This window comes from Thermobia domestica, chromosome 18 (genome assembly GCF_964235325.1).
Source record: "Thermobia domestica chromosome 18, izTheDome1.hap1.1, whole genome shotgun sequence".
In the NCBI taxonomy this organism is placed as follows: Eukaryota; Metazoa; Arthropoda; class Insecta; order Zygentoma; family Lepismatidae; genus Thermobia; species Thermobia domestica.
The window spans coordinates 7,753,906-7,778,902 of NC_137471.1; the positions used below are offsets into that span (position 1 = coordinate 7,753,906).

General features: G+C 35.2%; 1 protein-coding gene and 1 long non-coding RNA gene across 6 annotated transcripts in view; one reads left to right on the plus strand and one right to left on the minus strand.

The window, feature by feature from the left end:
• Positions 1-24,997, minus strand: part of LOC145675514 (pyridoxine/pyridoxamine 5'-phosphate oxidase-like) — a 79,379-nt gene that overhangs the window by 36,666 nt on the left and 17,716 nt on the right. Inside the window, exon 1 of one of the 5 annotated variants that reach the window (XM_081745964.1) lies at positions 16,646-16,884. The exons of 1 other annotated variant lie outside the window; for it this stretch is intronic. In XM_081745964.1, the coding sequence (XP_081602090.1) occupies positions 16,646-16,774 (129 nt within the window). In that variant the 5' untranslated portion in view covers positions 16,775-16,884. Of the gene's footprint in view, positions 1-384; positions 1,125-1,383; positions 1,546-16,645; positions 16,885-24,997 lie in introns of those variants that run through there. 3 more of the 5 variants (XM_081745965.1, XM_081745966.1, XM_081745967.1) reach the window with 3 other exon arrangements.
• On the plus strand, positions 883-24,967 carry LOC145675516 (uncharacterized). The gene is made up of 2 exons (XR_014129142.1): positions 883-1,010; positions 24,140-24,967. It is a non-coding gene; the product is annotated as an uncharacterized LOC145675516 (long non-coding RNA).

Consider the following 24,997-nt stretch of genomic DNA (forward strand, 5'->3'; position numbering starts at 1 on the left):
GAGCAACTGCCCCAAGAGTTTGAGGAATACATATACTAGTACAAAATGTGGAAGTCTTATGTCGGTGGTGCTCTTGCCCCCCAAGCGAAGTCTGAAATGACGCCCCCTAAGCACGATATATATATATATGGAGGTTAATGAACTAAACCGACAAACTGTAAGAGGTGATTCCTCACACCAAAATAAGAGAAGTTCATATGGACCTATGGCGAAAAGTGAATAGTTTCAGAGCTAGGGCTCTCCAAAATCACAAAAAAGCCCAATTTTAAGAGGCCCTATTTCGAATTCGAGAGACTGGATGGTGGTCCTTAACTTTGAAACGTTAAATAATAAAGAAGGAAATGTATAAACAATCGATTGAATCGAAATATATGGGGATCTTACCTCTGACATCAGCAATAATATTAAGAATCGTAATCCAAGTTGTATACCTTTTATCACGTAATAGTCCATCTGGAAGGCATGATGAACTGAACTCCTATATTAAGTCATGATACGTAACATTAAACTCCCTGCCACGTAACGCATCTAGTGACATGAGAAAAACAGTATTTCTCAACTATCTTTCTTTACGCACGTACTCCCCGTCGTGAACGCGCCCACTCCCTACTAACGTACCGTGCACAAATAGCTTCTCTTTTTCCTTACAAAGGATAAATGCAATTTGTGCTTTATATTGGACGCCTAGTAGGTAGATGTTAGTTGATATTATTTTGCACTGTCGTTTCTAAGCTTATGTCAGCATGCTATATTTATACTCATGATGATTAAGCCAGCTAAACTGAATCTACAGCAGGGTATGCGACTCCTTACAAGAAATAATTCACAAGTAGTATATTTCCTGATGAAAGACCTAAATGTCCTAATTTCCGTATGGTCACCTTAAACAGGATACCACCCTGTTCTCTAGTAACGCATCCCCACCGCTGGCCCAAATTTTCCCCTTTACTCTGGACATGAATAGATAGTAATCTTCCTTGTAGCACGCAGTGATCCCCTAGCACATGCAAGTAAGTATTTTTCTAACGTTTTAAATGGCATGTAGGTTAGCACGCATATTATAAATATGTACATAGTTTGTTGGCAGACTTAAAGGAAATAAAAACATTAGAATACATTAGGAGATCATTAATGAAATAGTTGTAACTCTTGAACAGTTCTTCCTGGTGGGCCCTTTTTTTACACCTGTTATAAATGAGGTATCAGCATGCGTTAACGAAGTGTATGGGTCATACGTAGGCACTTCGTGTTCTTAATCTGTACGTACCTATGAACTAGCTAACACCGAGACCTTTAGCTTTTCTAAGTATCATTATAGGTATAGGTTAGGATATTACAAGAAACCAATTATAAACCAGTCCATTGATTCATTTTTCAAGTCACCTTACTGACCATTGCTGTTTCAATCCTCCTCGACAAAAGAATTGAAAAACAATTGCAAACTATATTCAAATTATTGAACTTTATCATACCCTTTAACCCGGCGGTTATCTATAACTACATAACCTTCCGAACGTAGTTTTCTTTTTTTCTTTTTAATTTCTTTCTTTCACACTTTTTTTTTTTTTTTTTAATAAGAACAGAGTGGACTAAAACTTCACATATCTAGCAACTTTTATTTTTGAGGAAGTGATTCAATAATTTCGTTATTGATTTGCGTTGGCGACATGATAATGCCCCATTTCGCATATATGAAGTTCAAAGGGGCGATCAGAATTAATTGTTTAAAAATATCAATTACATCACGATTTGCAATTAAATACAGTGTCTCGATAAAAGCCATAAAAGCTACAGTGCAAAGGAACACAAACAACCTATGCTGGATGGCCACTAAAAGCACAAATGTTATCTAACGGACTCAACCGGGTTAGCGTTTGAGCCCACATGTGGTGCGTATGTAGGGGACAGGTGCATCAGCGACGGTATGTACGCGCGTAAATAAACGTACGGAAACACGTGGGTTTTCGCAATGATACGAGTTCGTATAGAACTTGTAATTGTTTCATACTAGCAGTGGCGTATTTACGATTTTGTTTCAGGGAGGTATTTGCTAACTTTCGGGGGGGGGGGCTTTGCCTGAAAATTTGAAAATTCTGCAAGATATTTCATATCTTAACTATAGTAAGTAAGATTTGGGGGGGCTTAAGCCCGGAAGCCCTCCCCCTAAATACGCCACTGCATACTAGTAACGCTACATAAAGTACAGCTTCTGCACACTGTGCAGAAATACTCCGCCGGCGGAAATTAAAGTCTATGACAGTAATCTTAACTATATATAAAACTAGGTATGGCCACATTTTCCGGAAAACGGAAAATATTTTTTCCGGAAACCGGAAAATTGGAAACGGAAGACGGAAAATTTTCCGGAAAAACGGAAGACGAAAAATTTTCCGGAAAAGCGAAAGACGGAAAATTTTCCGGAAAAGAGAAAGATGGAAAATTTTCCGGAAAAACGGGAGACGGAAAATTTTCCGGAAATCGGAAGACGAAAAATTTTCCGGAAATCGGAAGACGAAAAATTTTCCGGAGAAACGGAAGGCGAAATTTTTTCTGGAAAATGTTCACTTGGAATAGTGACATTAGTTGTCTTACATTAAGAAAAATAAGGAAAAATGCTACGCGAAAACAAGTAAATGAGGCAATGCTCTTCACCATCTAGTGCTATAGAAACGCAACTCAAACTTAACAGTGGATAGGAGAGGAAAGATCGAGTAAATCAGCGACGAAACATTCCTTCCTGCTACATCTATTTGTACACTTGCTTAATCGTGTACTTTTTTTGTTTGCGTGAGGGCTTGCAGATCAATCGTTTGCACTAGGAAATTCCGATCATGCGTGTGTTTCGGGGAATCCCCGATTATACGTGTACCTGAGGGCAGAAACCTGGCAGTAAAGAGAGCTGGCAGTGTGTTATTAGTACAACTAGTATGTTTATATTCCAACCATTTCTTCATTGCTTATCGTGACCACGGTGATCTGTCAAGGTCATAGATCCGGGGGGGGGGGCAACCCACTCAAAGTTCATGTGGACCCCGGATTGTATTTATAAATATACAATATTTTGCATAATTTGAATTCAGTTTGTCTTAAAACCCTCATATATACCTTCTGCATCTGAATGGATCCCCAAAGTTACAGATAAATCGGCGCCCTAGATTCTATAGAATCCACACGCAGCAGTATTGGCGGGAGTACACTACGGATTCCAACTACGGAGCTCAGGCGTTAGAACATCGGATTAACATTCAGAACACCGATGTTCGATTCGAGCGGTCTACGGTCCCGATCCCGGTTTCACCTAGGGATCTAAAAAGATTGATAAATACCCAAAGGTACACACAATCCTTATGCAAAGTTTCAATCTGATATCTTGAAAACTAAAGGCGTGAAAAAGTTTTGAAATTTGCCATCTTAAGAGAAAAAGTCACGTCCCTTCGCACCACTTGGCGCTGCCAAGTTGACCATCCGGTTCCAAAACGCATCTGCGGTGTTCTTTGGTCCATCCTTGACTTGAAAAATTAAAACAATCTCGGCTTAAATTCCTGTTATAGAACCTAAATAAGCGGTCAAAGACGATAGTACGCCATGGTATATAAATATATCAGAACCAGGGGCGTCATTTAGGGGGGCAGGAGGGGGCAATTGCCCCCCCAAGAGTTTGAAGAATACATATACTTTAATAAATTGTCTACTAATATACTAGTACAAAACGTGAAGGTCTTATATCGGTGGTGCTCTTGCCCCCCTCAAGGGAAGTCTGAAATGACGCCCCTGATCAGAACTCTTAAAAAGATTAAACTTCCTACAGGCTAGGAATGACCACATTTTCAGGGAAAACGGAAAACGGAATATAATTCTTCCGGAAACTGGAAAATTAGAAAGGAAAAACGGAAAATCTTCCGGAAAAACGGAAACGGAAAGTTTTCCGGAAAATCGGAAACGGAAAATTTTCCGGAAAATCGGAAGACGGTAAATTTTCCGGAAAAAACGGAAACAGAAAATTTTCCGGAAAAACAAGACGGAAAATTTTCCGGAAAACGGAAAATGTGATTTCCGGAAACCGGAAAACTTTTTTTTACGGAAATGGCCATCCCTATAGTAGTACTTGCGTCACCCTATCGAGCTATTGATTATCCAATTTGGTGCCACCATGGACCATAGCGTTAATGCGAATGAATCATGGATGTTTTGGCCCGGGATTGCGTCACCTATTGAAATTTTGCATATGCTTATTCAGGGGCCATACACGCTGGTGCGAATGAGTCAGAGGTACCTTGGCCAGAGCCTCGTTGGCCAGGCTATGACGTCATTGAATTGGGATTTTTGGATCAGATGTTATGATGATTTGTTTGTTTTTTCATGGGTATAAAATTACTAAAAATATGGTCTTGATGATTTATTACGTTATGAAATAGTACAGGTTAATGAATGCTTTTTTATTTTCGTTCCCTTTTATGGCATAAAATTTGGAGATTGTTATCCCTTTGATGAGATGGACTAACACTGGTGCAAATGAAATCTTTAGTTTTACGTCCCACGATTATGCCGGTTAGGCTAAAGGAGACGGTGACGATGAGAAATAAATGAATTGGTGGGAGAAAATTGGAGTATCCCGAGCATAATGTTGTCCACCACAAAACTATTTTTGCGGGGTTTGAACTAGGGGTGTTCGGAATTCGATTTCGTATTCCGGAATTCGGAATTCATCTAATTCCGGAATGTTCCGGAATTTCGGAATTCCGGAATGTTCCGAAATTCCGGAACGTTTCGAAGTTCCGGAATGTTCCGCAAATTCCGTAACATTCCAAAAGTTTGGAATTGTGGAATGCTCAAAAGTATGAATTTCGAAACTGTTTTCAAGACTGAAATTTTGAAGCTCACTGTTGATTCTGGAATCGTAATATTAATATTAGTTCGAAGTTTGAATATAAAAGTTCGAAACAGTCCTGAGGCAATGGTTCTCAAACATTGTTACAAGGCTTTAATCCCACAAATTTACTCGCAAATACTTTCTAGTTTTCACTTTGGTATCTATGGAATATAGTAGCAACATGTCTTAAACAGTTATGCATTCTCGTATTTACAATTATTGGAATAAAGTACAGCATTTTATCTTTATCTTTTACATTTTTTTTCAATCATTGCCATTTTGTATTTTGAAGTACCAACAAGGAAACAATTTACATGTTTGGCATTTTAATTCCAAAATATTTGTTTTACTATTAAGCAAAGAATACAAGAGCACACGAAACATTTGTAGTCTTGTCATTTGGAATTATATTAATGAACTTTTAATCTAAAGTACAAGGAGTACACATGACTAATACATAATTGTGAAAATTTTGACAACTGAAACCCTGAAATGGTATAACTGATGCTACCTGAGACGTCATCAAATAATACAACAAAAATGTAAATGTAAATTACTATTGAAAGAAAAAGCAAAATTTCTGTGCTACAAAATAATACTGTTAGAGAACAATGATGTGGATAAAATATTATAAGAGCATGTATTAAATGTCAATTTTCATATAAATGCCCAGACGATTTTTTTAAAAATTAGGGGAAAGTAGACTTTAGACGATATTAGACAAGGCAATTATGTATGCAAAATTAGGAGACATGCATTCAAATTATTTCCTGTAATAAAAATTAGAATTCAACTTTCCATGGTAGATTTCACATGTTCTATCTCCGAACAAGGTGAAATACGTGCAATTTACTATGGAAAGTTGAATGTTAATTATTATTACACGAAATAATTTGAATGCATGACTCTTAGCATGCAAGATTGCATAGAAAATTGCATCGTATAAAATGGGCTTTAGGAACTTTTAGCTTAACAAACTTCTTTTATCTCATTGATCTTTTTGATCTGATTTATTTGAGAAGTTAGGAGAAAGAAAGTTTTCGCCAAATTTTCTACTCAAGGAAAGTAAGACATCAATTTTTGTAAAGATCAATTTACGCGAAGTACGAATAGTTTTTGATACAAATTAATTATTTCGTAAGAGCGAAATATGAACATTAGGCTAATACTTTTAATGTAAATATTAACATTTACGAAATGATTTCTTTCATTTTTAACTTTTACCATCGCTACTCACAATTTCGGGTATACTAATTGAACATTTACCTTTCTTGTTGTTAGTTAGTCATTGGTGCAGACCCTTTCATCTGAATGCATAACTACCCTTCATATTGCAGCTTTGTATGAAAATGTACATATTCTGTTGGCTTGTATCAATGTAATTGTTTAAAGAAAGTAACATGCTTTTACATCAGAATTTCACAACATTGATAATATATTGATGATTAATACAATTTCTCAACAAACCAATTTTAAATGTTTTTCACTCACACAATTCATTTATCACCTTGCATAAAATTTTGATTAGTAGAGTTAGAACTAATCTTCATACGTAGGTTCCAATGCTTAGTATTTAACTGATAGACACCTTTATTTAGTTAGTTATTCAAATAAGTGTCGCAGGACAAGAAAAGAGTAGTGCGTACATGTGAATAATTATAAGATATTATGTAAAGTTTGCACCTCTATTCGATTTACTCTCGTTGTACATTTTGACAAGTTATGCAAATAATGCTTGATAAAGCTTTCATTAAAAGAAAAAAAAACAGCAGTAGCATCATGATTATAGAAGTTACAAAAAACATTAAACAGTAATCCCTTGTTCTAAGAATTTTTTTGCTGTTTGCAGCATGCAGTATACTAAATACAATACAAGCGATGCATTAATAATTTTAGCTTTGTGTGATTTGAACCTGAAATATGAAATACTGATTCTAGTTTCCAAAAAGTTCATGTAACATCAATAATGCATATTTTTACATAATACGGACAGCAGCATGATAATTGTACATTTTTATTTCAGACTATCCTATCCCTTTAATTACTGAAAATCGTATTTTCTTTTAAATGATTCTCTGCCCCTCCTTCAGGTACTTATACTTAACAATGGCCATACATCAAAAGATATGCAGTTCAATTTCTTGTTCCGTGCTCGTGGGTTTTCTCGGGGTTCTCCCGTTTCCTCCCACTTTCTTCATTCCACCATTTCACTCATCTCTCATCATCACCGTCTCCTTTAGCCTAACCGGCATAACCGTGGGACGTAAAACTTAAAGATTTCATTTCATTTCATTTTTTCAATTTCTTGTTAGGGTTGCCTCGTATAAATGGAAAAGGTACAGTTGGTATTCATTTAAAAAAGAATATACAAAGTGGTTTATAAAAAAGGTGTTTCTCGGAAGATAAACCAAACTAAAGGAAAGAACTAGTTCGAATTTCTATGTTCCGATTTCTGCAACAAAATCACGGAATTTACACTGAATCACTTATGATTGAGACTTTATGGATAACCAGACAAAGTTTCAAATCTTATGCGCAATCGTTCACAGTGAACGGATTTAGAGAATGAAACAAACCAGTTGCCGTTGACCAAAACTCCTTCCTTCAGCACAGCGGAATCAATATCCAGTTTCAAAGCTAAGCTTTGCGCACACCTCTCAGTTCGGGGTAACAGCAAAAATTATTTTTTCAATAAGAAGTTCCGGAATGTTCCGAAATTCCGGAATGTTTCGAAATTCCGGAATGTTCCGAAATTCCGGAATGTTTCGAAATTCCGGAATGTTCCGAAATTCCGGAACGTTCCGAAATTCCGGAATTCCGGAACGTCTTGAAACTGTGTTCCGATTCCGGAATTGGAATTTCCGTTCCGAAAAATTCCGGAATTCCGGAATTAGGAACAGCCCTAGTTTGAACCAGGGACCACATACAGCAGAGGTGAACGCTTTACCACTGAGCCACCGCGTTCTCTACTGGTGTGAATGAATTAGATGTATTTGGTTCGAGCTAATGTGTTCGTATAACGTCACTGAACTGGGATTTTTAGCTTGGAGGTTATGATGGCTTTTTCGTTCCCTTTTATGGGTATAAATTTACTAAAACAAGGTTTGATCTCTTTCTTGATGATCTATTACATTATGAATTAGTAGACCCCAATAATAGTATAAATTAATATTAGTATTAATATGAAACTCGAAAACTTTGGAGTTCCTCCGTGGCTAATAGGGATGCGCACGAGACAAAATTTGTGGCTGTCTCGTCTCGAAAATGCGCTGTAAAAGTGATGTCTCGACTCGAAACATGTATGTATATTTTTCTATTGGAAGAGCCGTGTCTCGACTCGAATTTTGTCAGGAAAATCCTGTCTCGACTCGTCTAGTGGCGTATCCCTAGTGGCTAACCGGTTAGCGTATGCGCCTTTAACGTGGGAGACCAGGGTTCGATTCCCGGAAGGAGCTCATGCGGTTCGGATTTCACGTTAATTAGTAAGTTCTATCTTTGCTGCTGAATGGGACTTTAAACTCAAAATAGACTTAACTCGAAAACTTTGGGAGGAATATTGTATTTTTGGTCAAGGTATAGTTTTCATTCACGGGACTTATGGGACTCGAACCACGATATTCAATTGTCAAAAAGTGTGTCCGGGAAAGTATACATTTATTTGAGACGCATAAAAGAGGGGGAGGGCCGATCCCGGACCTGGTTAACAATAATAATTTATATTGTATTCGTTTGTGGATTAAATAAAACTGTTGGATCCTCTTTCTGCATTGACTTATAATCATATGTTGAAAAGGAAATGCCAACTATATCGTGTTACATATGCTTACGTATTCGTTATCACAGTATCGTTGGCATTGTTTGTTCGAACAAGTACGGTGTTTAATTGAACCACTGATTGGAAAAAGGGAATAAGTACAATTTTTTGCGATTTTAACCTGAGATAGCAGATGTGTTCCTTTAAGATAGTTGCATCGTTGAGTAGAAAATTGGAATGTTTGGGCAACTCTATGTGACCAATGTAGAAGGCAAAATCTCTTGCTGATTAGAAAAAGCTAATAACTACGTTTCTTATTTCCTTCTTACAGTCACTACAGGACACGACCACAACTGTGAGACTGTGTGTAAGTAGACAACCACCAGAGCCCTCTGCTTTCGTTACGATACTTCGCCTTCTTTTTGCATTGCACAATCTATGGAGAACTATTTGCTCCAATCAGTTACAGATTTACATGTTTTCAGTGAAACAAGTCGTGGTCAAAACTGCAATCATTCAGTGACATGAATGCTTTTCAGCCTGACCGTATCATAACGGTTCCCACTATACACCAATATTTGCTTGTCAGAGGTCACAGTTTTTACCATGTGACCGAAATTTTGCTGTAATCAAACCAGAACTCAAACGACACAATCGCATTTATTTACCAGCACAGTATAACCACATGATTACGAATGCAACAAATACTGATCCTTCATTTCAGGTTTACGAAGTTGTCAATGAAGAAATCTTAGATTTTAAACATTGGTGGTAACCGCTTTAGAAATCTTCAGGTAGCATTGTGGACAAAACAGTGAAATTCCAAGTAAGTAAATAGAGACACTGTTTACAAAGCAGAATCTCCAGGTTATGTCCAAGCTCATAAGTTTATCAATGGACTAAGAACTGATATTTTTCGATTACTCAAAAGTAATGTCACAAACGTTGCACTGCCAACGTCAAAGGCATACGATTGGCAAGTCTCGATCAATCAGAAAAAGATCAACGATTCTTCACAAATCATCAAATACATACCTGACCAATACAAACAGTTTTATAGGATGATTTGTTTATGGAAAACCACTGATCAAGAAACTGTAGAAGACGAAGATGCAGACGGATAGGACCCTATGTAAACCCATTCTATTGTGACAAGGTATTTTGCTACGTATTTTGTTCAGTTGTCTATTGTATTACTTTTCTTGCTGTACGAATAACATGTGCTGTACAGAAAAACGAACGGTGACAATAAAAGTGTTAGAAGCCTAATATGCGTGATTTTTCGAATACATATATCCAAGATTAACATACAACATTGCATTCAACATGTACATTTTCATAGCTTTCTATCAAACTGCACATTACATACCCTACACACAATTACAATTGCACCCAACTTTAATTGATTGGAAAAAGGGAATATTTTTTCCATTTTTAAGCTTTTCTAACCAATTCCAGGGCTGCAATACAAGATTCTTCTTGTTGTCTTAGTGTTTGTTAGTTGTTTTGCTACAAGTAATCAATTATACACTTTTTGCAACAAATACAAACAACGCCTCTAGAAGGTTTTTTAGCGTTATTGAAAACTTTGGTCTGATGCACTTATTCCCTTTTTCCAATCAGTGATTCAATTGTCAAATAGTGTGTAATGGTTTATTTTGGAAAGATATATTCATTCTTTGAGAAGGAGAAAAAGGGATGAGATGAGGTTATTTTGGACCTAGTTAGTACCTCTCGTTTTCGTTTGTGACGTCACATTTACATCTTGCTTAAATCTGATTGGTTCATTGTAATAACGATTAATCATACTTATGTAACGAGATAACGTTGAGGAGTTATTTCTTATGACAAAACAAGAACATATATGTGTAATGGTTTACTTTGAAAGAATATATTCATTCCTAGAGAAGGTAAAAGAGGGAAATGATGAGCTGACTTCGAACCTAGTTACTACTTTTCGTTTCCGTTCGTGGATAAATAATAATGACGTCATGAGTATATGCTTTATAGGGCATGGGTACATGAACGAACACTAAAATTTTATGATTGGTGGGTTAATTTGGCAGAACCAAAGTCATGGTCTCTAGAACTAATTTTAGTATTTGATCACCTAAAATTGCTAACGATGTAATTTGGGAAGGTTTCTAACCTCATGTATTCTTTTTATTACGTTATAGGCATGCACAGTCTAGATTTAGTTTCCGAAGGTTATGAGTTTGGTTCTCGATGATGGCTTATATGACTGATATTAACAAATTTTTGTGCTGTTTAGGATTTATGCTGTACATAGACGTTGTGTGAGCTCTTCAAAGTAGAGTTTACTGTCACTTTATTTACATATAATGAGGATACGCGTACCTTAATGCACTCCTCTTAAGCTTTTTGATAAGAGAGAACCACGATACTTTAAGGTTACCTCCTTGGTCTTGGTGTTAGTTCGTGTAATTTATATCTTAAATAACATTGACGGTTTAGTTTAAATCATCTCAAAATATTTTAGCCAAATTTTTTCAGTGAGTGCAAAGAGGGAATTGCTTCACGGTTAACCGTCAAACCTTATCCGGTTTTTAACTATTCGATTAACAAATAAACGGTTTTCAACTATTCGATTAAATTTTGAGTCCACTAATTTCCAGTTATTACAAAAGTTCAAGTGAAAATTTGAAACTAAAATTTCTAGAACTCAAAAGTTTAAAACCAAAAAAATTGAACTGAAATTTTCGAATTAAAAGTTTCAACCTGTGTCAAACTAAAAATTTTATAACTTGAAATTTTCGAACCAAAAAAGTTAAAACCAAATTTTAGAACTAGAAAGTTGAAACTAAAATTTTCGAACAAAAAAAACTTGAAAAAAAATTTCGAATTCGAAATTTCAAATCAAAGAAAAAATTTAAACAAATTTTAGAATTCAAAGTTTTCGAAACAAATTTTGGAAAACTACATATTTTCGAACAAAAAATTAAATAAAGATTTTTGATTTCAAATTTTTCAAATCAAACAATTTCACACTGAAATTTTCGAACTAAAATTTTCGAAACATGAAATCAAAATTTTCGAACCAAAAGAAGTTGAAACCAATTTTTAGAACTAGAAAGTTGAAACTAAAATTTTCGAACAAAAAATGAAATGAAGATTTTTCAAACGAAAAGTTCGAACTGAAATTTTTGAATTAAAAGTTTTAACCTGTGTCAAACTAAAAATTTTATAACTTAAAATTTTCAAATCACAATTTTTCGAACCAGAAAAGTTTCAACCAAATTTTAGAACTAGAAAGTTGAAACAAATTTTCGAACAAAAAAAATCAAGTCAAGATTTTTCAAACGAAAAAAAATCAAACTGAAATTTTTGAAATTACTAACCAGAAATTGTCAGAGTTGGTGTCAATTGATTTTAGTTGTGTTGACGACTGCATATTTTCTACGTAAGATAACGAAAAATGTCTGGGATCCAGAAAGTAAATTGTCTCGAAAGCGGAAGTAATTTTCCGGAAATGGTACTACTTACCATAAGAATACGTACTACATCCTTTTTTACATTCTAAACGATGTGAATACATTCACGTTTTAGAAATTTGATCCGTACGGTATGGTTCTAGGTTCGACCTACCGAATATTGTTGAACATTATGACATTTTGCTCCCTTTTAAAACCCTGGAAGGATATATTCATTCATTCATTCTTTTTTTCTTTATTCATCCATGCCGTACATTAGTGGTCAGAGACCAGTACATAGGACTTGTCAAATAATAAGAAGACATTTCAATATAATTGATATTACAATACATTTTGTTACACAAAAAACTAAATAGTTCATTTTTGAAATTTCGTATGTTTTTGATATCCTTCAAATAACTTGGGAGCTTATTGAACAACTTAGCGGACATAGGAAGAACACTTCTTTTGGTGCACGCATAGTTTTGGTATGCTGTGAATATGTTATTCTTTTGTTGTGTGTTGTATGAATGTACATCGTCAACATGAAGAAAACTACTTTCATTTCTCTTTACATATATGATACTTTTGTATATGTACAGACAAGGCACAGTTAAAATTTTATTTGACTGAAAGGCCCTTTTGCATGAGAACCTTGGTGATAGATTAAAAATAGATCTTATTGCCTTTTTCTGTAGACGAAAAGTAGTAACACTGGAATAGGAGGCTCCCCAGAAAATTATTCCGTAATTTAACAAGGATTGAAACTTACCATAGTACAATAACAGCAAAGTTTCTTTTGACACTGAACCACGTAGTCTATAAATGACAAAACAGATACGGCTTAATTTGCTGTTTAGCTCAGTAATATGTGCATCCCATGTAAGCCTATTGCTTATTGTTACACCTAAAAATTTAGTGGATTTTGAATAGTCTACATCAGTTGAATTTATCACAATGGGAGGTACTGTTCGAGGTGTACATGAGTAATGAAAATTTAGTGCTTTTGTTTTCTTTGCATTTATCAGCAGTTGATTCTGAGATGTCCATTTTATATGTGAACGTAGCTTGCTATCTGTTAAAGCCATCGTCACTTACAGTTTTACCCGCTGTTTAAGACACGGGGGATTAGTATAAGGGAATTGGAATAAAACATGTCTTTATGGATTCGTGTTCCCTATTGACCCCAGGAATGCAACAAAGACATGCCCTAAAGAGGTATGGTCACAGGGAGTGTGGCGTTAAGCGGATAGGAGTGATATATTATATATACCTGGAAAGACGGAAACATTAAGTTTGAGGGGGTTAATCTAAACTACTCTTTTGTTCTCTGTATTGTGACTTATTTTTCCCCTTTTTATCATTTGTGCTTCCCTTTTGCGATTGCTGTGAGTCACCGGAGTTCACTAAGTTACTACGTTAACTTCACATGAAGAGGTCATACCGTTTAGTAGTGCGTCTAATTTTTATGCAAGATCGTCGTTAGTGCGGGTACTTTCGAGCAATTTAGATTTATGGGCAGGAGTGACACAAGATTATTATTCTTCTGAAAAAAAAACTTTCCGTTATTGGATTTAGCAACAGAACCAACTTGACGTAAATTGGGTGTATTCTACGGCGGATTCAGGAAAACCAAATTTCAGCCAAAACAAAGTATCTCACGAGTAGCACCTGATAAATAAACTTATTACTATATATGCATTAATCGCAAACTTTGAGCAAAGCGTTCGACCTTTATTGATTATTCATAGAATTTTAGTGCGTCAATTGTTTTTGTGAACGAACAAGACATGCAAATATTTGAATTCAGCATATCAGCAAAAAGCATAGTTGCTTTCAAAAAATGTTGTTCGCAGAACAAAATAAAAAAAAGCGCTTTGCCCTATTTCTAATGCTGAAAATTGTTTTTCATTGCTTACAATGCGAATTCTCGCGGCAAATGCTTTTCCAATGTTAAGTCAATGCGCATGACCGTTTCTTGGTGATTATTCCGCAATATTATCTCCGATCGGGACATGTGACTCCTTACGACGCTCAGTGCGAGTTCTCGAATGCTAGATTTGGTGAAAAATGGTTCGGGTATCTCGAAGACTGTGTTTCAGTGATTATTCCTCAATGGTATGTCCGATCGGAGCATGGGACCCCTTACGACACTCAGCGCGCGCTCTCGGAGTATCCGCATAAACAAACGCCTAAGTCGAACAAAGTCGAGCTTCGATCCATAAAGTAAACAGACATGCATCCCAGTGTACCCAAAATTGCTGTCTTAAGGGGAAAGGGGACAATTTCTACAGTTGATTTCGCTACATTCAAATCGACGTTGCCTCGTGTTTGTGATCACATTATGGTAAAACGGCTGAACTGTTTGAAATGAATATCGAAATGAATATGAAACGAACACCAGGCTGAGTTTTTATCTTGTTGGTTTTATTAACGGGCATACCTACATAAAGGATTTCCTAAGAGGAGTAAGAAGTTTTAAAACCATGCCAAAAATAGTATACACGATGAGTGTATTGATAAAAAAGTTTCATTGAAATGCGTATTCTATGGTGGGGAATGTTGTTCAAAAAATTTCCTTAAACATTCTCTTCCCGTGCGGAGAACAGGCATTTCATCAAGTTCATCTATAAACCCACTTGCAGAAATCCAGGGGCAGATCCAGAACGGACTTCTGGGGGGGGGTAATACTGCTACTTACAAGTTAGAGATACCTTTAAGAGCTCTAAACTCTGGGATTTTTTTTTATTTATATATAAAACAAGAAAGCCGATCGTCCCCTGGATCCGCCCCTGCAGAAATCAATATCTTTTACACATTTATAAGACCATACATCTCTTTTAGTAGCTCACATTCAAAACAAAATATTTGCAACGTGCCACCAGAATCACGAAGAGTCTTGCCGATGTTTATTGTACAGTAATTTGTAATCATGGCGTTTGTCGCAGAATTTATATTATTTATATGCAGTGGCGGGTGTAAAAGGTAAAAACTGAGGGGCATCCACAATCCAGACTCTGATATGAATATCATGAGTTTATTATAAACTTTCAAAAATATAGAAATGATAATTCAATTATTTTTGTCACTCAAAAAACTAAGGGGCCTAGACCCCTGGCCCCAGCCTAGATCCGCCATTGTCTATATGTTGTATTTACTTGTATCTTAATGGATTTTTGATGGTGTTTGAATGTGTATAACATATGCTTTTGTGACCGAAACAAATTGTCAGCTGTAAACATTAATTCGGAATTATTATTATCAGTAATACTACTTCGTATAGCGCTTGTAATGGTTTCATACTGAAAACTCTGACGTGGTAAATATAAACAAACGCATCTCTCTCTTAGTTTGTGTCAAGATTCAGAACCGGAAGAAATTAACTATGTACGTTCTTCTTTTATTTGCATTCACTCAATTTAACCGTAAAATTACAATTTTTGGGCGACAGCTCGTAATGGTGCATCAACAAATTAGTCCTGTTTCACATGAATTAAATTTCTAGTTTACGCCCACTAGGCTAAAGGAAACAGATTCAAGAAAATTATTATGAAATATCTAGTGGAATGATAAGATAGAAGGAAATAGGTCAATCCTGAGAAAGTCCCACAGACACTATATTGTCCGCCAAAACTTTTTTTCATTGTCTAGTATCGAGAGAAAATCCTCGCATTAGCGTTAGCTTTATACCTATAAGCCACCGTGCACCCAGTCTTGAAATATTCAATCTACGGCTGTGAATAGTTATACAGAAACAGGTTGACCTGCCAAGGTGATTTGAGGGTACTGGTCCCAGGAGGCCATAAATTTCTTCTTACCTTTGGTTCGAATATGGATAGTTTTTGTCGCGATATTTTGTTTCTCCCGAAAATGTACCAATGGGAGCCGGGCACCATATGTGATGCTCATAGTCTCACAGTAATTTGTGGTAATGAGCATCATATATGATGCTCAAGAACCTGGATACATTAGTAATTTGTGATATCAAACATGAGCTTCATATATGGTGCTCATGGCCCCAGAGAATGGTGAGCACCACATATGATGCTCGACTATTGTTATTGGTGATTCATTATTTGTGAAATTTAATGAGCGGGAGCAAGATTATTCATTTTAATTGGGTTAAATTCCAAAGTTCGGCGTCCGTTTCCAGCGAAATTTTTAAAATTTACAGAAAATGGATAATTTGATCGTTTGTGTGCTTGATACTATATAAGAGTCTCGAAAAATCTGTTTATTTGTTATATATAAGCGGTTATAAACATGGGACTATATGGCGAGCGGAGGGAACTACTTGGCGCAAGGTAACCGAACAGTTGCATTGTGGGAAAGAAACGAGCATTTATGTTACCAACATGGCGAATGTACAAGGGCAATGAACTAGCAGTTTTAACATTTGTGAAGGAATATATTGATAACGAGCAAAATCTTTTAAAAGTTTGTGAAGAGCACGGATTAATGAACCTAATAACAAATTGCAGAAAGTGTGAAAAGGAGATCAGTGAAAAAACTTGACGAAAGTGGACGCCCAACTTCGGAATATATGCCTTTTAATTATATTATTTGCTGAATCTTAATTTTCAAACTTACCACTGATTCTTCCAACAAGGTATCATTACTTGTATTGCTTATTGTCAGTAATATCATTTCACTATCACTGGAAGATGAAGTTGATTCTCTTTTGGTAGAATAGATCCGAGTATCCGCTCTCTCGCCCATACTTTTTTGAAACTAGAATCCAGTTAGTTCAGTTTCACATGAGTATACATATATAAACAAAATAAATTAGTAGTTCATACCAACTTTACAAGATTTTCTTGTTCTTCTTAACCACAATTAAATGTTATATTTTTAGGTGCAGCTCCGGGTCCCAGTTACCTATATCGCTGTGTATTGTTATCTTCATACGATCGTGGTGTTTTTGAAACACTACTAAGGATACTAAAATGTAAAGGATAACCCAGGGTCAGACTGATTAGGTCGCCTGATCAGCCATCACCGAGATCACTTGGCTTCCAAACAGTAGCGGTTCTAGAAGGTAAAAACAGGAAGGGGGCCAAGCCAGGACCCGGACTATGATAGGCATATCATGGGTTTACTATAAACTTTCAAAAATATATAAATAATGCCTTTAAAAATGTAGGTACTAAAAAACTGGGAGGCCTAGGCCCCCGGCTCTAGTGATGGGCAGAAGGAATATTCCCGGTGGGAAGGAATTTAGACATGGGAATATTCCCGGGTTTTTTCCCTGGCCTATAAATTCCCGGGAAGGAATTTATTTCCATTTCTTTACTTTATCTTCCAAATTATAAGAACTATATGACTATTTACTGTATTTTTTTATATTATGACTTACTTCTAGGTTTTAAAGAATTTGGAGGTTAAAAAAATTTTAAATTCTTTGACAGTATTTGATATAACTAATAATATGTTTTTTCAAGTTCCATTTCCATTTGCACTAAAAAAAGAGTAATTATTTAGTATTGGTGGGCCAAAACTAGCAAAAAGTAGGATGATTTATGGAAGAAATGAATTGATAGTAGTGTTCAAGTAGTCAAGAAAGTATCGAACACATTTTGGGGGGGGGCGTAGATTTGTACAAACCGTAAAGGTAAGTCGAAGTGATTTAAGTGAGAAAAGAAAGTGAATTGTTGGTAACGAAGACAGAAAACAATGTTCCCCTGCGCGGCTCTAACCCGTCTTCACTCACTAACGCTTACTGGTAATGCTGTCAAAATTTAATGTTGGTAACGTAATTTAACGTATGAAACCATAGAAAAACATCGGAATAGAATATCGCAAAAAAAAAATGGTGCAAAATCTGACCCGCCAAAGCTGAATAATCGCCAAAAGTAGCAATGTACTAATTTACAAATGCTGAAAAGGAACCAGTTTGTAAAGTAAAATAGAAATTATGTAGAAATAGATATGAAGTACAATTAATACACCCAACCATCTTCAGTAATAGACGTCGATCTGTCTCCTGTCTCTGACTTCAGCTTCTGAAGAGGTACTCGGACTTCTCTTACATGTGAATTAACGCATGAAATTTCGAGAAATAATTAGGAAGAAAGGTCATGTGTGGCTATGTTAGTGCAAAATTATAAAGATAAGTCAGTATCTTGCAAATTTTGTGAACATAAGTATGTATGCGCAAATGTTGATAAATTGCTGAGACATGTATCTTCTGGCAGTAACCCAATCTAATTTGTTTATAACATTTAAAAATTTAATATGTTTATAATATGAGTAGTAGAATGAAATTTAGAAAATCCACTTACTTATAAATTTAAACGGTTTAGCGGTGTAAAAATATGTGGATTTACTATACCATTTTTTCCACATATTTACTTTCATAGAATTCTAAGTAAATATACATTTATGTGCACTCTCTAAGTATAATAAAATATTAATAAAGTAACATAGTACCGTTCAGAATATACATTTTAAAGAATCCTTTGGAGACAACTGTAATAATATACTGTGATAAAAAACGAATTTAACTTTGAAATCATAATATAGTAATAGAATGCAATTTTCTTTGTGATTATTTATAAATTTCCGGAAAAATTCCCATTTTGGGAATCTTCCCGGGAAAATTCCCAAAAAATATCTTCCCGGGAATTTACCCATCACTACCCGGCTCCGACTAGAACCGCCACTGCCTCCAAGGCTTGAAAGGGAATCTTCCTGAGCTAAGATATTACAAAATAAGTAGAAGAAAAAGAAATTATCTTTCAGGATATCGAAATTTTAAAATATGGTAATTCCAGTCGTATGAGAAATGACCCCGGAGAAAATTATTCTGAAAAAGAATGGAACCGGAAAAATAATTCCTTGCTCTGAACAATAGAGGAAAAAATTACCCCGAATATAACGGAAGTTGCTCAACCAAAAGACATTTTTATAATTTGTTTTATTCAAATGCCTTAATTGCACAGATCTAAAGAGAAATTATATTTATGATACCTACGTATTTCAGCTCAGGCCCGACGCCAGCTCAAAAATTTTGGGGGAGCGGTAGAAGTTAGGGGGGCCGACCCAATCATATTATACTTTATCACCATATTATAGTTCATTTGCAAGCCTACCGTGAAACTTTTAGGGGGCCAGCAAATTTTAAGGGGGGCCCGGCCCCCCTAGCGCTCGTGGATACGGGCCTGTTTCAGCTTCATATTATTTACCGTTAAAAGCGTATTGGAGCAAATAGAAGTACTTCAAAGCAATTTTTAGCAAACAGGTATTTCGACCAATAGTGTCGAGTTATGTAGTTCACAAAATTACGTGTACCGGTACCACAAAATATTGTGGGCTGTTTATTGTTCCTTAAGATATATAATAATATTTGGAGTATTATAGTGTTGTTTCTTTCTTTTCTTTCTGTCTTTCATCTAATATATTAGACATCAGAAGTTTTCTTTAAATATTACACACATTCTCCGTTTGCTTTATCCCTTGCTTACATACTTTCCACAACAGGGCATCAAACGTGATACACTACTCTCTGTAGTAGAGATAGCGGAGAAGAGGCACTGCGGCCCCTGACCTTCAAAAGATAATTTGAACAACTGAAGGCAAGGCCGGCTTTAAGCCGATTGGACCGATTGCTCCCAATCGGACCCCGCGCTAGTGCCTCTCCAGTCTAATCTACTCTCCAGTGCGGTTTTACCAGCATATTACAGTACAGAACTACAGTAAGGTTAGGTTGGGGAAGCCATGGGTCACTATAGGAATTAGGACTTCTAAACTCAAACTACTTGAGTTATCAAAAAAACTAAAAACGTGTAAAGATGTAACACCTCAATTTATTGAATATGTAAAATCCTATAGAAAGACATACAAAAAAGTCATACGAACAGCAAAACTTTTACACAGTACAAATTACATCTTAGTAGCGAGAAACAAAAGTAAAGCTATGTGGAAGTTAATTAATGGTAAGATGAATAAGGTAAAAACAACAGGAATTGATGCAATAAAAATAAACTCTCAAGTAGTATGTAACCCAGATAAGATTGCAAATCATTTTAATAAATATTTCTTAACTTTAGAAACATTTAACCCAATCAAAATAGCTCATCAAGAAAATAACTCTAAGCTACAGAGCGGAATAACTAAGTCGCTTTTTCTGAAACCAGCTACACCAGAAGAAATCTTACAAATAATAAAAAGCTTAAAAAGCTCCAGCTCTCCAGGTTGGGATGAAGTGCCAACCATGATTGTAAAGGAAAGTTCTCTTCTTATTGCACATCAACTCTGTCATATAATAAATCATTCATTTTTGACAGGAATTTTTCCTACGCGGCTTAAGTTAGCTGGAGTTACACCTGTGTATAAAAAGGGAAGTAAATTGGAGTTAAATAATTATCGTCCTATTTCAGTTTTGTCGTGCTTTTCTAAAATATTTGAGTTAGCAATGAAAGCGCGACTAAATGACTTTTTCCTTTTAAATAATATAATATCCACAAGTCAACACGGGTTTCAAAGCCAGAAATCAACCAACACTGCAATCTTTAATTTCATCTCTGATGTAGCAATGGATATAAATAAAGGAAAGTATGTAATTGGTATTTTTGTTGATTTATCTAAGGCGTTCGATTCTATAGACCATGGTATTTTGCTAGAAAAATTGTATTCTTATGGCATCAGAGGTGTGGCAAACAATTGGATAAAGTCGTATTTATCTGAACGTAGTCAAACTGTTGGCATCTGTAAAGAGGTAAATGGTAGAAGAAAAATGTTTAAATCATCTTTAATGAAAGTAACAAAAGGAGTACCACAAGGATCAATATTGGGACCCCTTTTGTTTGTTGTATATATTAATGATTTGGTTAACAGTCTAGGCCAGCGTTTCCCAACCGGTGTGCCGCGGCACACTGGTGTGCCGCGAATGGGCCGCTGGTGTGCCGCGAGGAAATGAAAACAAAATTATTAATTATATAGGAACCTAATTGCAAGACAGGAAATATGTGTATTTAAATTTCACATTACTATGAACCTCTACAATGAAAAAATACTGTAATTGTTATATATTATTGTACATACATTACTACTACATAGATTGTATTTCGAAAACAGAATTTTATTAATATTTAAAATTGTGACGTATATTAACATGTTAATAAATTATAAGGTTCACACTGTGTTACTTATCTGTTCATTTTTAATGTTGAAAAAAGTATTAATTATCATTGTTATGACCATTATTGTTTCTTTATTGTTACAGATTATTTCGTAACTTGAAATTTTAAAATCTCATTCTATCCTTTCGACAAAGCAAACACTCATACAAATTACCTCAGTTCTGTTTTAAATGTACAAGAGATTTGTTTGTTTGTTCGTAATTTAGTGATATTCCTTGTGAAAGATTGGATACATTCTTCGAAAAAGAAAGTGTATTTTTTAAAAGACTGAGTTCTATATTTCATTGGAATTGTTTTCTATTTTTTAATTTGAATGAAAAGTAAGTATAATGATTTACGATGGAAGAAAACCAGTGATCGAGCTTTATTCTTTGTGAGAAGGAGGTCAGTAATCAAAGAAAACAAATACGACGGTATTTTCTATTTACAAATAATAATAATAATAATAATAATAATAATAATAATAATAATAATAATAATAATAATAATACCTATGAGTGTGCCGCGAGAATTCAAGTTAGACCCGTAGTGTGCCGCAAGTTGAAAAAGGTTGGGAAACGCTGGTCTAGGCTGTGTGAAGTCAACATTGTATGCTGATGACATAAATGTTCTTGTCAGTGGAGACTCAGTAAATGAAGCAGAAAGGCTCACTACAAAGACGCTCACAAAAATTATTAGTTGGTTAAACAAATAAATTAACTATGAATTTAGGAAAAACTAACATTGTCAAATTTCGATTCCCGGGCCAAAGAAATGAACTTGTACCAATAACTGTAGACACTGTAGAATTATGTCAAACACCATCTATTAAATTTCTAGGAGTATATGTTAATGAAGATTTAACATGGAATACTCATGTTGAATACATTAATACTAAACTCAGTTCACTCTGCTTTGCATTCCGTAGGTTGCAAGGTAGTTTGTGCAAGGAAGCTGTCATGTCCTTATACTATAGCAAAGTTTTTTTCAATAATAAACTATGGTGTTATATTTTGGGGGAATTCGAGAATAAGCGCTAGTACATTCCGAATACAGAAAAAAATATTAGAATAATGTTTAGCATGCCTGAACGATCCTCATGTAAAAATATTTTTAAAAAATATAAATTATTGACATTACCTAGTTTATATATATATCGCACAATTATGTATGTAATCGAGCACAAGGATTTATTTACTTTAGCTAATACGATTCATTCATACAATACTAGGCAGAATTGTAATATATTATCCAACAGAATTATGCAAATTTTAGCAAAACTGTGTATATGAATTGTATAAAATTATATAACAAATTACCAACAAAGTATAAGGACATTAACGAAAAACGGATATTTAGAAATACTCTGTTAGAATTATTGTTAGAAAAAAGCTATTACTCTGTGGAAACTTACCTTGCTGATAATATATAGAGAATGTAAATCATATCTGACAACTGTAATGCTTAATTGAGGATTGTCATCATTTGTAAGCTATGAACAGGCAAATAAATATGAATATGAATATGAATATGAATATGAATATGAATATTAGCCTCCAGAATAAACAAGTGTGTGTGTTTGACTAAATTTTGCTTCTAATACATGTAATTAATACACATCATTCTGCTCGCGGGTCCCTCAATGGTTGCCCAGTGTGCATTTTGACTTTTCTCTCCTTCTGCTGATAGTAGCATTCTTCACTAGTGCTGGTGTAGGTGATAAGACAGTGATTCACAACTAGAGGGAAGAAAGGAACTTGAAAGTCTTAACTGGACTAGCCATTCATCCTACTTTATTTTATTTCACAAAGTTTATTTTATTTCCAGTTGAATTTGTGAACAAAACACCTCCTCCAGTATGACGTCATTACTTAATACTTTGACCCCCTTCTGCTCACAAACACAAAACGCGCTTTGTTGTTTGTTATGGTATGATAAAGAAGTAACTATTCCCGAAATTTCATATTTCTTTGTCCAGGTCCATTGGAGATATTGGACAGTGAAATATGCTAAATTGGTATAATTTCCCAAGTTTACGATATTTTTCAGGCCTTTGGGAGTAGCTACAGGTCTTATGACCCTGGACTACATGCACACACAAATTCAGACCTCTATGTCAGTTGCTTCCTCTTCACAAACATGTTTTCAATGTCCAAAAATGTTGCTACTGTAGGCCCTGATTTTACCTTTCAAGTGGTTGTAGGCAAAAATGTTAAGAGAACAAAGTTTTAGCTCTGCACAAGTTGGACACGCCGAGCAATTTTCAATTTGCTTGGACAAGTACATAACAACGTAAACCTCTAAAATCAAGAAAACGAAAAATAGCGGCAGAAGTTGCGTCGCTACGAGATTTTCTTTTGAAAAAAAAAATAATTAATTGTGGTTTTGAAGTACCCTGATATAGTATAAACATTCATGAAAAAAATAATTTGAAAATTTCGAGCGGCAATTTTTCTTTTTTTTCTCAATCACTTGGCATGGATTGACCCAAAAGTGAAAAAGTAGGCTATTATGTGTTGTTGTATTGTTGATTTATAAATGTCAATTTGTTCATCTACAAGTTGGTTCAAAAATCTGAAAACACTGTGATAAGTGGTTGTCTGCAATAATAATAATAATAATAATAACGTTCGTGGAGAAAAATGTTAGAGGACATGTCAGAATTAAGTCCGCCATGTTCAATTTTACGCAATTGTCTTAAATGAAACTATGACATATACAGGTTTTGTACAGAGTCGTTTTGATGTATGATTAGCGTCATACTAAAGGCCTGACTACTGCAGGGAACAAATGTTAGTGGAAATCTTTAGTATGGCACTAATCACATGTCAGAACGATTCTGCATAAGGCCCATAATGTGTCGTTTCAATAGGAAATTTTCGTATAAATTAAATGGTACTTTTGTTCTTGCACTATCGCTTACCATTATGGATTTACGACTGTTTCTTTGTTTGTATCGTTGCAGATGGCATTGACATATACAGAGAGCATTTAAATCGTGCTGATCTTTATAGAACGAAGCACAAGGGTGATTGCACACGATTTTAACCGCTGTTATCCAGAAAGAACTATCAGAAATGGTACTATGTTCGAAGCGTTGGAGAAATTTCAAGAAACCGAAGTTTAGGCAGATCGACCCAAGAATGGTAGACAACGTACGGCAATAGACAAGGCAACAACTTTTTCAGTATTGATAGCATTCAGTAAAAGTCCCATGGAAAGGACGCATAGTGTAGCCAATGAAAGTAATGTGAGTCGCATCTTAATCATACGCAATATCTCAGTGAATAAGTGGTACCCTTATTAGAGGCAACTTCAACACCTTACAGACGATCCCGATCGTCATCTTTGAATTTGCTTCATGTGCCACAGAGCAGCTATGACAAAAATCTCACATTCGTCTTTGACGTGAGGGAAAGCTCGTCGGTGACCATGTAAGCATCAGCACATTCATTCAAGTATTCGTCAAACCAAGCGCTACAATTCGGGTTCGAAATGTTTGCTGTAACGTTCGCCGGTGATGGACTTAGTCAAATGTACTAGGATCCCTATTTCATCCGACCTGTACAATCCTCCATAACGGCCGTTATCTCATCTTCAATTGTTCATGAATTTATTATATACATTTCTGAAAGTTTTCTACCAATTTTAACTCTGTTTAGCGCAATAGCAGTGAAATGAACATTTCATTTTTGATCAAAGTTGTATTTTTAATGTATTTATTTGAGATAACTGTTCAAATTAACTATTTTTAAACATGATAGATAATAAATAAGCACATCACATCTTTCAATTTCAATGGATCATCTAAATTTTACATTTA